Here is a 16,075-nt window from a genome sequence, read left to right as displayed (position 1 = left end):
CATGCTTTTAAAAAGACTACTTATTAAGTGTGAACAGAATGAAATGTTTTAGGGCATTAAATTGCATGTTAATTTATATTAAATGAAATTAGCTGAACTTTAGAGTGTTTTTGACCCACTTTAGTAGGACTTTAGTACATCTTTATATGTAGTTTTGTAATAATTTCTATTTTCTTTGAAATATAGTTAGTGTACTGCTGAATGTACTACCAAGCATTTATGATATCCTAAAATATACTTTAATGTATACACTATATATATATATATATATATATATATATATATATATATATATATATATATACTGTATATGTGTGTGTGTGTGTGTGTGTGTGTGTGTATATATGTATATATGTATATGTGAGTGTGTATATGTGTGTGTGTATATATATATATATATATATATATATATATATATACACATTATGTAAGTTAAATATATACTTAAATGTATTTGCAATTATACACTTGTAATGATAAAGTTGCAATTTAGTACATTTAAAATATATTAACTTTAAATATAATAGCCTATATCCATCAACACATTACAGTTAAAATTATAATCCAGTATATTACATGTCCTTTAGTATGTTACTCAACACATCAAAATAAAACATGACAGAAGATTATTAAAGCAATGATTTAAAATGTATGTTAAAGTAAACTTTTTATTTGACCCGCTTTTTTAAAAAAAATTAAAGTGTTCATAAAAGTGTTCTCTTTTTAAGTACACTTAAGTGGCCTTTTATTTCATTAATATTCTATTATCTGTAAATATAGTATTTTAAAATATACTTTTAAGATTTTTCACAAGTGTCTGGACACCTCCCGTATTCATTAAGTAATACACAGCGCATTTTAATATAAATAATATAAAATTAATATAAAGTGAGATTTATATGTGAGGAACGTACAGACACACTCTCAAAGAAGCAGGTGTTACTTCAGCAGGTGAAAATTCAGCCCCTTCCACTGGACCAGACACCAATCAGCAGCCAGTGGAGATCAGCGACTTATCTTTGACCAATCAGGATCCATGGAAGCCCTTATCTGAACATTCACAGACCAATGAGGAGGAGCAATCTGAGGGATACATCTCCTGTCTGTATGATCTCCTGGCACACTACAATCCTGCTGGGAAATCAGTCAGTAGCAGCGTTTATGAGGCGATGTCATCATCCAGACGCCCCGTTCACACAGTACACACTGTTCTCTATGAGAACTGCCTCCAGTGCAGGAAAGGAGAGGGAAACTGCCGGCTGCTGAGACTCACGCCTCCATCCAGACTCTCAATTTTTGTCCAGGACCAGAGCAGAGAACTGAATAGAAACAATTCGAACATCCCAGAGTCTGTCTGCTCTTCCATTGAGTATCCCAGTAGGCCAGTCTCTCTGCAACGAATACCTGAAGAAGGTAAGAGAACGTCAACCCCAAACCTCTCACACTGGACTTTGTCTCATCTCTAACCCAACTCAATCTTCTCTTCCTCATCACTCCAAAAGTCTGTCTAATCGTATTAATAATTAGCTTTACTCTTCTGCAAAACCCATCTATATAGTTGTTTTCCATTCGTCGTCTTTGAGGATTTGAATGGGTGAAGAAGCTCAAGGACTTGAAAGCGAGTTCGATACAAGGTTGATGTTGGAGATGCATGTGTCATAATAAGTTATTTCTGACTTCTGAGCTAAAATGGGATTTAAAACAAGACACATGATTCATCCAATGTAAAAAAAAAAATGTTTGTATAATTTTCAAAACTTACATTTCAACATTAGAGAACAAAAAACACTGGAAAAGAGAGCAAGCATCAAGCCAGGTCAGAAAAGTATTGCATTTCTTTCCATAAAAAGAAACTTAGTTACTTTTATTTTTATTATTAAACAAGAAATTGTTGGGCACCGTCCAGAATTACCATTCGTGTTGAGTGCTAACCGTCTGTCATTAGCTTTAATAATTGAATTGTTACTAGCAGTGATGAATTTATCAAAAATTAATTTGTACATTTAGTATCCAAAATACTAACCCCTTGTAGATGGTTGAGGGAGATTCCAACTCATATTGTAGTGTATTTTGTAAGATTTCACCAAGAGCACATTGGAAGGAATATGTGTTCGATAAATTTAATCTAGATTTGATGTACCTAAAATATCTCATAGTCTGTCACTGTCTAAAAGAACTTCAATGTAGACTAATCTCTCAAAGCTGATATGTGTGATCAAGATGGTAATAAAGTTGAACCAAGATCAATAATGTGCCAATGTGTATTTGGGATGCATTTATATCTAAAGTTTGGGAAATACTAATTAAATATTACATTTATATTAAGGCCAGTATGATGGCCGATATTATAAATCAATACGCTTTGACTGTTTTTTAAAATTACATTCATCATTCAAGGCCCGAAACATATTTTATGCAAATGTGTTAATGCAAGAACTTCTTGCTATGCACAATTCATAATTGAACACAAGTACACGATTTCACAAGGAGCACTAGATATGTTCCTCTACACTTGTGAAAAAGTGCTCATGTGCCCTTGTAGTGTCCTTTATCATAAAACTTTTTTTTTTTACTTTTTTAACATTCCTTCTATCCTAGGAGACTCTTGTAGGTAAAAAAAATATTGCAGCATCAAGCAATATCTAATGAGTCCTATCACAGTTAAATTTACCAAGTTTTGATTTTAGATTGGAAGAAAAATCTGATTAATCATCTGTCCACTAGTGGACCTCATGCATCAATGGCTACATTTCAGCTACAATTCATACTTATACTGTGAATATTGTTTTTTTTTTTTTTTTTAAATATGTATTCTGCAGTGACTTTTTTTGACTGTAAATAAATGTATTTGTATTATTAGAATGTAATTTTCATTGACATCAAAAAAAGTAATGTGATTACATAATATATGTGACTTGTAATGCATTGCTTGTTAGATCATAAAGTAATCTGATTTTGTAATGCACGTTACTTGTAATGCGTTTCTTTACCTGTAACATCAAAAAGTAATCTGATTACGTAATGCACATTACTTGTAATTTATTACTTTACTTGTTAGATCAAAAAGTAGTTTACGTAATGCATGTTGCTTGTAATACATTACTTGTTAGATCAAAAAGTAATCTGATTTCGTAATGCATGTTACTTGTAATGTGTTTCTTTACTCGTAACATCAAAAAGTAATCTTATTACGTAATGCACATTACTTGTAATTAATTACTTTACTTGTTAGATCAAAAAGTAATCTGATTATGTAATGCATGTTACTTGTAATACATTACTCATAACATTAAAAAAATCTGATTGCGTAATGCACGTTACTTGTAACACATTACTTTACTTGTAACATCAAAAAAGTAATCTGAATGCGTTATGCATGTTAATTGTAATGCATTATCCCCAACACTGCTCATTTCAGATGAGATTGAAAAAACGTATCGCTAGGTTTTCTCAGAGGAGGGCTATGCTAGAAATGTGTCCATCTTGAACATAATCAGAATTATCAGCTAATAAGGGTAAATCTCCATACTCTGGTGCACTGGAGGGAGCGTCTGAGTGGTTTCCACAGTTGTACCTTGACAGGCTGTAGAAATTTCTGATGGAATCACTTCCTCATGTTCTGATATCAAAGATATGCCAAGTTCAACTTGTATGAAGTTCAATTGCCTTTGCACTTTTTCACATTAATATTTTTTGTATATATTTTATAGTTTTCACATGATTTGATATCATTTTATTGATTAGTTTGTTAAATACACATACTATATCTGTTTGATTATTGTATTATGTTTAATACAGTATCTCTTCAGTTTAAACCATAAACGCATGCTGTCCACTCAAGTGGACATCTGAAAATGTCTTTGAAAAATGTGTAAAAAAAAAAAAAAAAACTTGTTTTTCATGCCCTAAGAGCAATAAAACCACATAGGAAAATAAATCCTGACTGAGGTTATCATAATTCATGCATGGAAGAGTTAAAGAGAGAACACTTTCATCACTGTCTTTAAACACACTTAAGTACACTTTTAAAAAGTGCACTTTGTAATAATGTCAAACTAAAAGGTTTAAAGTAAAAAAAGTCAGTCATACTTTAAGGTGCTTTTAATTTCATCTAATTTCCCTTTTAAACAATACATTTACATTGCAGTTAACATGCATTACATTCACTTCACACAGTTTGCAAATTCTTTTTTGCAAATTCTTTTCATAATAAGTACTTTAAAAAAAAAGTATGCTAAAGTGTACTTGTTTTTGCAAGCAAGTTGAATAATAAAAGATCCAGCATGAACATTTGAAAATTACTTGCCCCTACACTAGTTTACTTTTTTATTTTTTATAATCGCTAACACACATTTCTCAATACTTAGGTCACTTTTTCAAAACTCTTTACGCTGAGCACAACAACTTAAATAATAATAATTGAAAAAACTCAAGTTAAAAATCTAACATAATACAAAAATGAATAAGAAATTTGCTACATTTCTACCCATAATACCATATTGAAATATAATCTGACTCCAAAAAATCAAATACTATCAAAACAATTAGATGTAGCTGAACACCTACACAAGTGTTAGTCTTTCAATTTCATTACCATCTATACAAAAGGGGAAAACTTAGGAATAATTTTGTTCTGTCTGTAATATAAACATGGACTATGTAACATACTGCAGTGAATTATAAGCAGTAGAGAGTGATAGTATTTAATTTTTTAGACCGGAATGTATTTCAATATTACTGCAGAAAGGTGGCAAATTGCTGTCTTATTCAATTTTGTTAGGTTTTGAACTTAAGTTTAACAGTTTTGAAAGAGAATGCAAACATGTGCAAATTGGCCTGTAGGTATATAGAGTTTTGGTGGTGGTTGTGTTTAAGTGAGAAAGGTTTTTTTTTTTTTTGTCATTTGAAAGATGTAGTCATTGAATGCATTTTGTGCCAAAGCAATGATAAATAATCCACAGTTTAGTGCACATAAACTGCTGCTGTGATCACTGTTTAGAAAGTTCTGAAAAAGTGACCTAAGTATTGAAAATTGTGTTCTAGCGATTATAAAAAATAAAAAACTGTAGTGCTTTAATGTTACTGTGTTTCTTCTTTGGTGGAATGAAACTAAGCATATGTTTATGTAAACGGACCTGCACACTTCTCTTTTTTTGCGCACCTTCTGACCAAAACCTACAGTGTATAATTTTCCATGCAAATCAGCCAGGAAAAACACAATTTACAGAAGACAAAACATACCCTTGTCACTCATACTGTATATTCTGACCTTGTGCTATGTTTATCTTGTGCAGATAACAAAGAGAGAATCTGGGCAGAAAAAGGAAGAACAGATCCTGCCTATGAAATTATGGATGGTCGAACAACAGAGAGGAGTCCAGAGGTAAAGATATTCCTTTAGAATTACATTTGATAGAAGTGTGCAAAAATACAAATGCAACCCAACACAGTGCAATTAACACACCTGTGCTCGATAAACCCTTTAATGCACAACAGATTTTTAAAAGAGTGTTGTGTCTTCTTTATAAGGGCCAAGGACTGCAGATGCTAGGTCAAATTTTCTTGAGACCAGTGTTGTTATTGTCAACTAAAACCAAAACTATTAAAAGTCACAGTTAAAACAAAGCTGAAATAAAATATAAATATTAGATGAAAAATGGATGAACTGAAATAAAATAAGTTAATAATATAGTAAGTCTAAGTTGAAGTTGTCATGAGTATGTTAGTTTCATTGTGTTTTGGTTTGGTTCTCATCTGTTCTTGTTTGCCTGGTTTCCCAATCCTTGATTGTTTCTATGGTTAACTTAATGATTATGTTTCACACCTGTCTCTAGTTTTGTTGATTAGCCTCCTTGTTTAGGACATTTTCAGTAACCAATGTAACCGAAACTAAACAGCGTCTCTGCGCATTGAAAAGCTGTCACTCAGCGCGCAGTTACATACGGCAACGGACTGTCTTTGAGTGAGTCATTAAACCGTTCATTCAACGAACACATTCAAAAATGCTGATTCATTAAAATATAGATGTAATGAAACAAGGTGTTAATTATTTTTAACTTTGAGCTCCACTTTTCAAGGCTCAGCTGACTAGCAATGCGTCGCATGGGTAACACTGAAGCTGATGCTTCACTTAATAGACTCAATGCATTGATTCAATGCATTGACCAACGCTGCCGCTGATGCTATTCATGGTAAATACCCTTAAACGTTAAAAGGATGATATGACAAATATTTTGCCTTCCTTGAACACAGCAACCTTTTCACGAATGTGACTTGACCTCAAAGACAGACGCAGGTAATCGCACGCGCTCAGTCGACCTCTCACATTCACTGTCTGATAGCACACGTACATCACGGAGACGTCTATTTGATGTGCGTGTTTACATCTGGAAGACATATTTTTAAGAGTGTTTGCTCATCTGCAATACGTCTATAGGACGTTTCCTGTCACATGTCAAATAGACGTTTAGAAGATGTCTTTAAGATGTAATGATTTAGAATGTATGTTAAACTGACATCTTAAAGATGTCTATCAGATGTTAGTAAACAGCAGATGCTTTCCAGATGAAGTGATCTTGAACAGACATCTTGCAGACGTACGTGTGCTATATAAGTGCAAATCCACAAAGCCTCTGTAGCTACAAATCACCATGATAAAAAAGGTCTTGTTATCATTATTAACTTATTTAGCATTCAATACACATGCACGAAGTTCAAAACAAGAAGGGTAGCCTTATGAAAAAGGAAAACACGAATATCGTGGTTACTTGCATTCCTCTGTGGTTGGCTTGTCAGTAGTGCGGTACTACAATATTGCGGTTATCACGACAGCCCTACTACTAGTTAATGTAGCCCTATCTAAGTGGTGTCTGCTATCAAAATATTCATCGCTTAGTGACTCACACTTTGGTGGACATCACCTTCTTAGAGAATGCAGTGTGTTTTTGTAATATTTATCAGAGTATAAATGGACACAAACTCCCAGCTTACTCCAATCATGCAAATGAGTTATCTTCCTCGACCATAACAGTCAACTAACTCCACAAGTTCACCATCGCTTCTTCATTCAACTCGGAAGAAATCGATTGCAACTTCAGCACCATCGGACCGAACTATCAAGACTTTCTCCTCGCGACTGTATATTCGGGCGGTCTTAAACAGCTAAGGCAACTGCAAGTATCGTACGATATACTAAATCGCTGTTTAGCTAAAGTTGTGAACCCCTTTGTTAACAAATGAGCTTTGTAGTAAGGCACTGGTAAGTAAGGTTCTTCCAGAAGGTTAAATTACTCTTTTCATAGTTTCATTCCTCTGTTCTTTTCCGTTTTTTCAGCCACTTTCACTTTCCATTTTACCCATGTGTGATTGTGTGTATGTGTTTTAGATTAGTTATGTGTTAGTGATTTAGTTAAATAAAACTTTTGTGTGTCTTTTAATGTCAATTTTACGATTAGGATCACAGCTACATGCTAAGAAAGTTATTAGACGATCAATACTGAGTGTTCGCTGGATGAACAGATTAATTGATTGAAATATTAAGTCAGTTACATGAATTTAATTCGATTAACTGATCCAAATATTTATAATTAATTATAACGAGTTATGATTAATTATTCATATTTCCCTTTTGAGCTAATTTGCTACATAGACAAGATTTGTGCTGCTGAAATATGGATTTACCTACTATTTCTGCCACTGAGGATAACCTGTGCCTGTCCTCTGTACTATTGTATGAGGAATTATAAGAGTTAAACCCCCATGTCACTGATGGTTCTGCCCAGCTCCAAGTCTCCTTCATCGCTGATGGTCTCACCCAGCCTATCTATCCCACCTCCTCTACATAAGCCAGCCAGTCCTCCGGCCCCACCTCTGCTGGCTCCCTTAAATTCCTCGGCTCCTCCTCTGTTGGCTCCACTCTGCTGTGTGGATCAGCCTCGGGTCTTCCGGTCTCCAGCTCCACCTTGGCAAGTAGATCCCTGGCCTTGGACCACCGAGCCCTTAACTTCACCTCAGCCCTTCGACCAGTCGGCTTCACATGGGACCCTCGTCCTTACGACTCCACGGGCTCCCTCGTCCCTCCGGTTTCGCCTTGGTCAGTTATCACTCTGCTTAGGCCACGGACTTTCGAGCCTTCGGCTGCATTTCGTCCCTCCACCCATTCGGCTCCGTCGTGCTCTGCCTTCCCTCTGGCTCCACCTTGGTCCTTGGTCCCACCGGCCGCGCCTCAATCCTCCAGCATTCTGGCTTCACCTCAGCCGCTCTACCTCACCACTGCTCCACCTTACCACTGCTCTACCTTGTCCTCCAGGACCTACAGTGTCGCTCCGTCTCTGTCTCCTCGGCTCCGCCTGGGTCTCCAACTCACCTGGCCCCACCACTGGTGGTCGGATCTCTGACTCCACCCTGGCTCCTCCTACCATCGGTTCCACTGGGGGCATTCATGGCTGTGCTCTGGGTCATCAGAATCTCCTCTCTGGCACATACAGTACCTCCAGTCCATCGTCTCCTCCATGGTGGTTTCCTCTGTCCTCTTCCCCTCCTTGCTCACATCCCTCTCCAGCTCTACATCCTCCTCCAGAGCCCCCACCCATAATTGAATTAAATACTTATGTAAATACTCACAAAGACAGACATTTTGACATATTTTTGTGTGTATTTGACAATTTAGGCGACCCTGAAACCTCAAGTATACTTTGCTCACCCGTATTCCGTTCTGTCTTGCAGCAGTCACACAGAAAGCTAGTGGGGATCAGTCTCTTTAGCTGTTACGCTTTGAAGTCTCACGCTTTTGATAACTCTTTGTAAAATAAAGCATGTCCTGCAAGAGATAGCCATGTTACATGATTTGACTGATTTGGATGTTAAGTTTAGGCTTTTAAGGAGGGGCAAAAGCACACCAATGATCATTTTATCCTTATTATCACGTTTTCAAAATCGTTGGAAGTCCAAATCGAAACAGAAACAAAAAAATGTGATTCAATGCACAACCCTACTGCTGTTGAGTAGAGGTCTGGACGGGCTTTAAACTTAAGCCCAAACCCGGCCCGTACCCGAAATCTTTTAACCCGTCCCGACCCAAACATTATGGTTATATTTTAAGCCCGAGCCCGACCCGAACCCGAGGTCCGTTTCTCACAGTATACCTTTTTTTGTGCAATATGCTGTATTTTATGATTGCTTGCAACTATAATTAAAAAAAATAGTCTACATGTACAAATACCGTTTCACCAAGGCACAGTGGCCCCCTCATCAGTCAGCACACAAGAAGAGAAAACGCACGGACTTACTATTACGAAACTTTGATGTGGTTGAACAGGTAGAAAATAGTGATTGTGGTTGAAATAGTCACAAATTCCCTGGAACTCAAACATTCGAACAAAGCAAAGTTTGCGCAGTTGCACGACTATTTACACCAATATATCCTTCTCAGTACGAGTTATGAAGGAAGAGAACAGTATCGAGAGTTGATGGTTTCGGCGCCGTCCTCTGATTGCAGTGTTGTGACTGAAATAGTGTGTTTTGTAAAATTATATATGATAAAATAAAAATGATTCATATATCATTTTACAAAACTTTTTTGCTCTTGTGGTCCTGTGCGCATTATTTCGGTCACAACACTGCAATCAGAGGAGGACGGCTGATTAACCTGACCCCAACCTGAAACACGCGAGTTTTTGGGGACCCGTCGGGCTCGGGTCGGGTAGCAGAGGTACTGTTGAGTTGTTTTTCAAATGGGTCCCCATGCATGAAAGACAGACACATGATAAAGACGCATGATATAATATGGCCAGTCAGCACAGCCATCTAGTAGGCAGTCATTGCAGTATTTTAAGATTATTACGAGGACATAAACGATCACAGTCTCTACGATTCGCTTGAAAAGTAGTGGACGTCTTCAAGATCGATCACGATATAAAATCGTCAGATCGTCTACCCCTAGTCACAACTATGTTCGTTTTTTTTGTGTTTTGATTTGGTTCGGTTCTGTTCCCGTTTGCCTGAGTAACCATAGAAACAAACAAGGAACAGGAACAGTTTGTTATGCACATCTCTAGTCCTGTTGATTATCCTCCTTGTTAGTGCAGCAGATTAGTAAAAAAATCGTTCACTTTGGTATAGAAGCATGAAATTTGGCACAGATACTCTCTAAGGGCCACTATTTTGGAAAAAGGCGTTGGCCACTCAAAAATTCAATATGGCGGCCATTTTTCAAAATGGCCGCCATTGCTATTCAATGCTTATTATATCAATTATTCAAACAGTGATCCAAGCATAAAATTTTATACAAATATACTCTCTAAAGGACATGTTAATAGAAAAAGATGCTTTTCCCTCAAAAATTCAAGATGGCCGCCATTTTTAAAGATGGCCACTGTTCCTGTCGAATATTAAGGTGAGACATGGCAGGCAAAAACATTGTTTGTTTTTTTACTGGTCAATTTTGAGATTTTTGGATATTTGTCTTCAATAACATGTCTTCTTTCAGACTGTGGTGAAAAAAAGTCCGAAATACACATTTAGGTCTTTATTTTACTACACTTTGTCTGTTTGCGTCTGTAGATTTCGCGTAAATTCAACAAAAGTTGTCGTTGTAAATCCTCCCGCCGATCCGCGATCTCTGTCTGCTCTCTGTCATCACAGGCACCGCTGGAAAGCTCTCTCTTCACTGTACAATGCTGTCGGATCCAAATATGGTAATTTCCTTTTTATCAGCAACCAATCGTGAAAGTAAAAGGGCTGAATGTGCAATCTCATTGGCTGATGATAAATCTTTAAAGCCCGTTTTCTCAAAAAGACCTTTCTCTCATACTCCAAGTCTGAAATCTCCACTTCAGTAGCACCTATATACACCAATCTTTCCAGTCTTGTACCTAGTTATATTATGAAGACATTTCCAGAGGGATCTGTAAATATATTATTCCTAGCCTGATTTATATAACATTTTATTCCAAAAAACATGGCGAAAATCATTTTTTAAGGCTATTGACAGTATATTATGATTTACAGGATAACAAACGTAGATATCCATAAATGCCTCTGTATTTTTTCCCCATCTAATATGTGAACACAATGAAAAAATAATTTTTAATCTGGCTTTATCCAATACTCAGATTTCGTTTTTTAAAATATATACAAATTAGCGCATATTTAATTAGATATTGCCTAATTTGCTTATTTAAACATTAAATTACAGAAAACTTTTAATACATTTTTTTCTCATCTTAATGTAGGTAATCAACTGGGAAAGTTTCATGGTGATATCTGCTAGTTATAATTTTTACCCTATTCACCCGTAGTGTCTCGCCTTAATTATTTAAATTGTTAAAATGGTAATGCAAGCATACAATTAGGCAGAAATACTCTTCAAGGAACACTCTCTTGGAAAAAGGTATGTGCCACTCAAAAATTCAGGATGGCCACCATTTTCAAGATGGCCACCATTTCTGTCAAATAGTTATAATGTCTGCTTTGTCTGCCTCCTCTTCTTTGACCTGTCCAGCTTAGTTAAACTTGCCAGGGATATAAAATCCCCGCCGGCATAGCTCTCAGGTTCAATGGAGTTCATACACAAGCCTCTCCACCACGGCAAGGTGTAGTCCACAGAGAGGAAGGGCCACTGTTAGAAAAAAGGATACGCTGCTGGTACAGGTTGCACATACAGTGGGGAGAACAAGTATTGGATACACTGCTGATTTTGAAGGTTTTCCTACTTACAAAGCATGTAGAGGTCTGTTATTTTTATCATAGGTACACTTCAACTGTGAGAGACGGAAATCCAGAAAATCACATTGTATGATTTTTAAATAATTAATTTGCATTTTATTGCATGACATTAGTATTTGATCACCTACCAACCAGTAAGAATTCCGACTCTCACAGACCTGTTAGTTTTTCTTTAAGAAGCCCTCCGGTTCTCCACTCATTACCTGTATTAACGGCACCTGTTTGAACTCGTTACCTGTATACCTGTACACACACTCAATCAAACAGACTCTAACCTCTCCACAATGGCCAAGACCAGAGAGCTTTGTAAGGACATCAGGGATAAAATTGTAGACCTGCTTAAGGCTGGGATGGGCTACAGGACAATAGGCAAGCAGCTTGGTGAGAAGGCAACAACTGTTGGCGCAATTATTAGAAAATGGAAGAAGTTCAAGATGACGGTCAATCTCCCTCCATCTGGGGCACCATGCAAAATCTCACCTCGTGGGGCATCAATGATCATGAGGAAGGTGAGGGATCAGCCCAAAACTACACGGCAGAACCTGGTCAATGACCTGAAGAGAGCAGGGACGACAGTCTCAAAGAAAACCATTAGTAACTAGTGATCGACCGATATATCGGTCGGGCGATAAATCGGGCCGATATTTGCGGGTTTGACGTGTATCGGCATCGGCCGATACGCGGCTGCTGTGTTCACCGATAGTTTTTTTTCCCGGCATTAATTACAGACAGGCGTCCACAGGCAGCTCTGTGTTGCTGGAGAGCTGCAGTTCACGTGCAGCCCATGCACTGCCCCTCCCACACTAGCAGAGTGCTGGAAGCCTCTTCAAGACAACGGTTAGTTTTAAAATTTCAAAGCATCTTTTTTAACTGTTTGACTTAGCTGAAATACACTTTGAAAGTGGAAACACGTTGCTCTATATGTACGTGCAACTATAGCTAAGCAAATTTGTGGGTCCAAATGGAAAACGCAAATGCCTCATCTATAAAACTACTTGTCATTGTATTTAGGGAGCTGCAAATAGCTAAATTTGAGGCTATCCATATGCATATGGCAGCTGTTACGAACACTGGTCATAGGATTAAATAATGCCGACGTTGTTCGGTGATTCCGTTATATTTGTGGGAGTTTTATTCAGAGACCACCTGACTGAGGTTTGGACGTGTGCTCATAAAAGAAGCGACACGGTTGAAACACGCATGCGATGCAGCGCGCTCGTTTGTCCAGGCGCTCCTATGCCGTGGTGAGATGAAAACATCTAAACTTTTCAGAATGCCGCAAGCGCACGCAGGTCATGTGACAAAAAAACAACTGACCTTTCCATGACAACATCGAAAGCTTGGCCGAACAGCCGATCATAGCTGGACAGGGCGGGTTTTTATTTCTCATCTCCATAAATATATGTAGTTGTAAAGGGCTAGAAATAAATTAATCCTTACTTCCTCGTCATCATGGAGAGAGCAGTTCGTGGTTGCATAGCAACAACAGACGCAACCGCTTGTAGAAGCGGAGCGGCCGTGCTTTCCACGCGTTTTAGACGCGATCCCTAATTCATGATAAACTTAGAATCTATTTGGTTTAAAATCGTTTTTGTTTTGTTTAAAATGGAGATCACGATTACATATATCAGACAACTACACAGAATAACATGTTTCAGTCAAATTATTTTATTTATTATGCTTAAATATTTATTTTCAGAATTTGAATTATGCTTAAATGTTTTTCAGTATTTTCAGCACTGAATTTTTTTTTTACTTGTTCTACCTCACGTTTTTAATATTTGTCAAATATTGTTTGTTTTTTTTAAGTTCAATAAATGTTCCTTTCTTAATTGAGACTTGTAACAGTTGTTATCATTATATATTATATATGTGTAATTTTTATGATGTAAACTGAGTGAGCAAAAGCAGTATCGGCTCCAAATATCGGCCCAAGAAAATCGGCAGCCCGTATCGGTCATCGGCTAAGGCTGATGAAAAAAAATCGGTATCGGCATTGGCACTAAAAAATCCATATCGGTCGATCCCTATTAGTAACACACTATGCCGTCATGGATTAAAATCCTGCAGTGCACGCAAGGTCCCCCTGCTCAAGCCGAAGCATGTCCAGGCCCATCTGAAGTTTGCCAATGACCATCTGGATGATCCAGAGGAGGAATGGGAGAAGGTCATGTGGTCTGATGAGACAAAAATAGAGCTTTTTGGTCTAAACTCCACTCGCCGTGTTTGGAGGAAGAAGAAGGATGAGTACAACCCCAAGAACACCATCCCAACCGTGAAGCATGGAGGTGGAAACATCATTCTTTGGGGATGCTTTTCTGCAAAGGGGACAGGCCGACTGCACCGTATTGAGGGGAGGATGGATGGGGCCATGTATTGCGAGATCTTGGCCAACAACCTCCTTCCCTTAGTAAGAGCATTGAAGATGAGTCGTGGCTGGGTCTTCCAGCAGGACAACGACCCGAAACACACAGCCAGGGCAACTAAGGAGTGGCTCCGTAAGAAGCATCTCAAGGTCCTGGAGTGGCCTAGCCAGTCTCCAGACTTGAACCCAATAGAAGATCTTTGGAGGAGCTGAAAGTCCGTATTGCCCAGCGACAGCCCCGAAACCTGAAGGATCTGGAGAAGGTCTGTATGGAGGAGTGGGCCAAAATGTGTGCAGTGTGTGCAAACCTGATCAAGAACTACAGGAAACGTATGATCTCTGTAATTGCAAACAAAGGTTTCTGTACCAAATATTAAGTTCTGCTTTTCTGATGTATCAAATACTTATGTCTTGCAATAAAATGCAAATTAATTACTTAAAAATCATACAATGTAATTTTCTGGATTTTTGTTTTAGATTCCGTTTTAGATTGTAAGTGGGAAAACCTGCAAAATCAGCAGTGTATCAAATACTTGTTCTCCCCACTGTATCTGCGAGAGGGAAGGCGGAAGGACCATCAGAATTAAGACTGGTTTCAACAATATAGGTGACCAGTTCAGAAAGAGCCATAAGAAAGATGGCTGGTAGAATCGTTTCACTCTGTGACTCTTTCTCAAGCCTTCTGAGGTGGAGTTTCTCTCTGTTGTAAAGATGAATGAGACACAAATGATGGTATTTCAGCTCCTGTGCAATGGCATCAGCACCACTTAGTTGAGACAATAATTTAGCATCATTCAGTGTTTGTGCACATTCATGTAGTCTGTCATTCAGTTGCAGTGTCATTACCTGATGTAGGTCAGATTCAGGAGATATGTTATCACAAAAAAAGCAAACCTGATCATCTAGACTTTTCTGCATCATGGTTCTGCGATGCTTTGTTTGGCCTTCATCTGTCTCACTACATTGAGCATCGGATTGTTGCTTCTGGGCACGAAGTAACTTTGTGTTGTTGAACCGAAGTCGACAATTGTAGTGATACTTCGCTTGGTTCCTTCTCAAAGTAGCTTCTATACCACCACCTTCATCCAGTCGTTCCAGTTCCAGGGTCATTGGCATTTTGTTCATCTTGTGAAAGAGTGGAATGTTGGTGGCAATCATTTTATAGCCATCATGTTGAGAAACATGATGGGTAGGTGGTGATTGGAGGGGTTCCCAATCTTTCATCCAATCAGTTGGCCTCTTGGCTGACATTGGATTTTCATTTGCCATTTTGGAGGTTTGTTGTCTGATTAAGGCCGAGGGGTTATCCTTTTACCACCTCAATCATAGACATAGTACACATTCAGGTATGGGATACAACTAGGTACGGGTCACCTACACCTAGCCCGATCATTCATCCAGTGCCATTTAAGTCCCGTGTGATCTGTACACCTTCCAGGTAAGCATACATGAACAAGTCATGTATTGCCCCGCTTACCCTTGGCTCGGCTCTCCCACGCTGGCACAACCTGTCAATTCAGGTGCGGCTATCTAAATACATCTATTACTAGCTAATTGATGAGGGGCAGTTAGAAAGCATTTGGGACACTAAACTTAGCTATACTATTACTACTAGTCAAGAACTACAGTGAAAGTAATGACGTTCACTCTATTAAACAAAACCTTCCTTAACACATTAAATTGAGCTCTGACAGAAATGGTGGCCATCTTGAAAATGGTCGCCATCTTGAATTTTTGAGTGGCACACATCTTTTTCCATGATAATGTTCCTTTAAGAATATTTGTACCAAATTTCATGATAGCATCACCATTTGAAAAAAAAAATTAAGGATTCAAGAAAAATGGCGGCCATCTTGAAAAATGGCGGCCATCTTGAAAAATGGTTGTCATCTTGAATTTTTGAGGGACAAGCACCGTTTTCCAAAAAAAAACATTCTGAAGAGAGTATTTTCACAAAATGTTATGCCTACATCACTGTTTGAACGA

At 37.8% G+C, this 16,075-nt stretch overlaps 1 protein-coding gene and 1 long non-coding RNA gene across 5 annotated transcripts in view; one reads left to right on the top strand and one right to left on the bottom strand.

Moving 5' to 3' along the window:
• The window catches only part of LOC307155625, an 821,100-nt gene that overhangs the window by 3,525 nt on the left and 801,500 nt on the right, over window positions 1-16,075 (bottom strand). The gene's annotated exons all lie outside the window — the stretch shown is intronic.
• The window catches only part of dok7a (docking protein 7a), a 49,731-nt gene that overhangs the window by 30,359 nt on the left and 3,297 nt on the right, over window positions 1-16,075 (top strand). Inside the window, exons 9-10 of one of the 4 annotated variants that reach the window (XM_079866382.1) lie at window positions 952-1,413; window positions 5,295-5,383. In XM_079866382.1, coding sequence (XP_079722508.1) covers window positions 952-1,413; window positions 5,295-5,383 — 551 coding nt within the window. Of the gene's footprint in view, window positions 1-936; window positions 1,414-5,294; window positions 5,384-16,075 lie in introns of all 4 variants that reach the window. The other 3 variants (XM_079866381.1, XM_079866380.1, XM_079866383.1) reach the window with 3 other exon arrangements.

This window comes from Squalius cephalus (assembly GCF_949319135.1).
Source record: "Squalius cephalus genome assembly, chromosome: 3".
NCBI classification, from domain to species: Eukaryota; Metazoa; Chordata; class Actinopteri; order Cypriniformes; family Leuciscidae; genus Squalius; species Squalius cephalus.
Note: the sequence above shows the minus strand (reverse complement) of the source record. Positions and strands in the feature narration are given on the sequence as shown.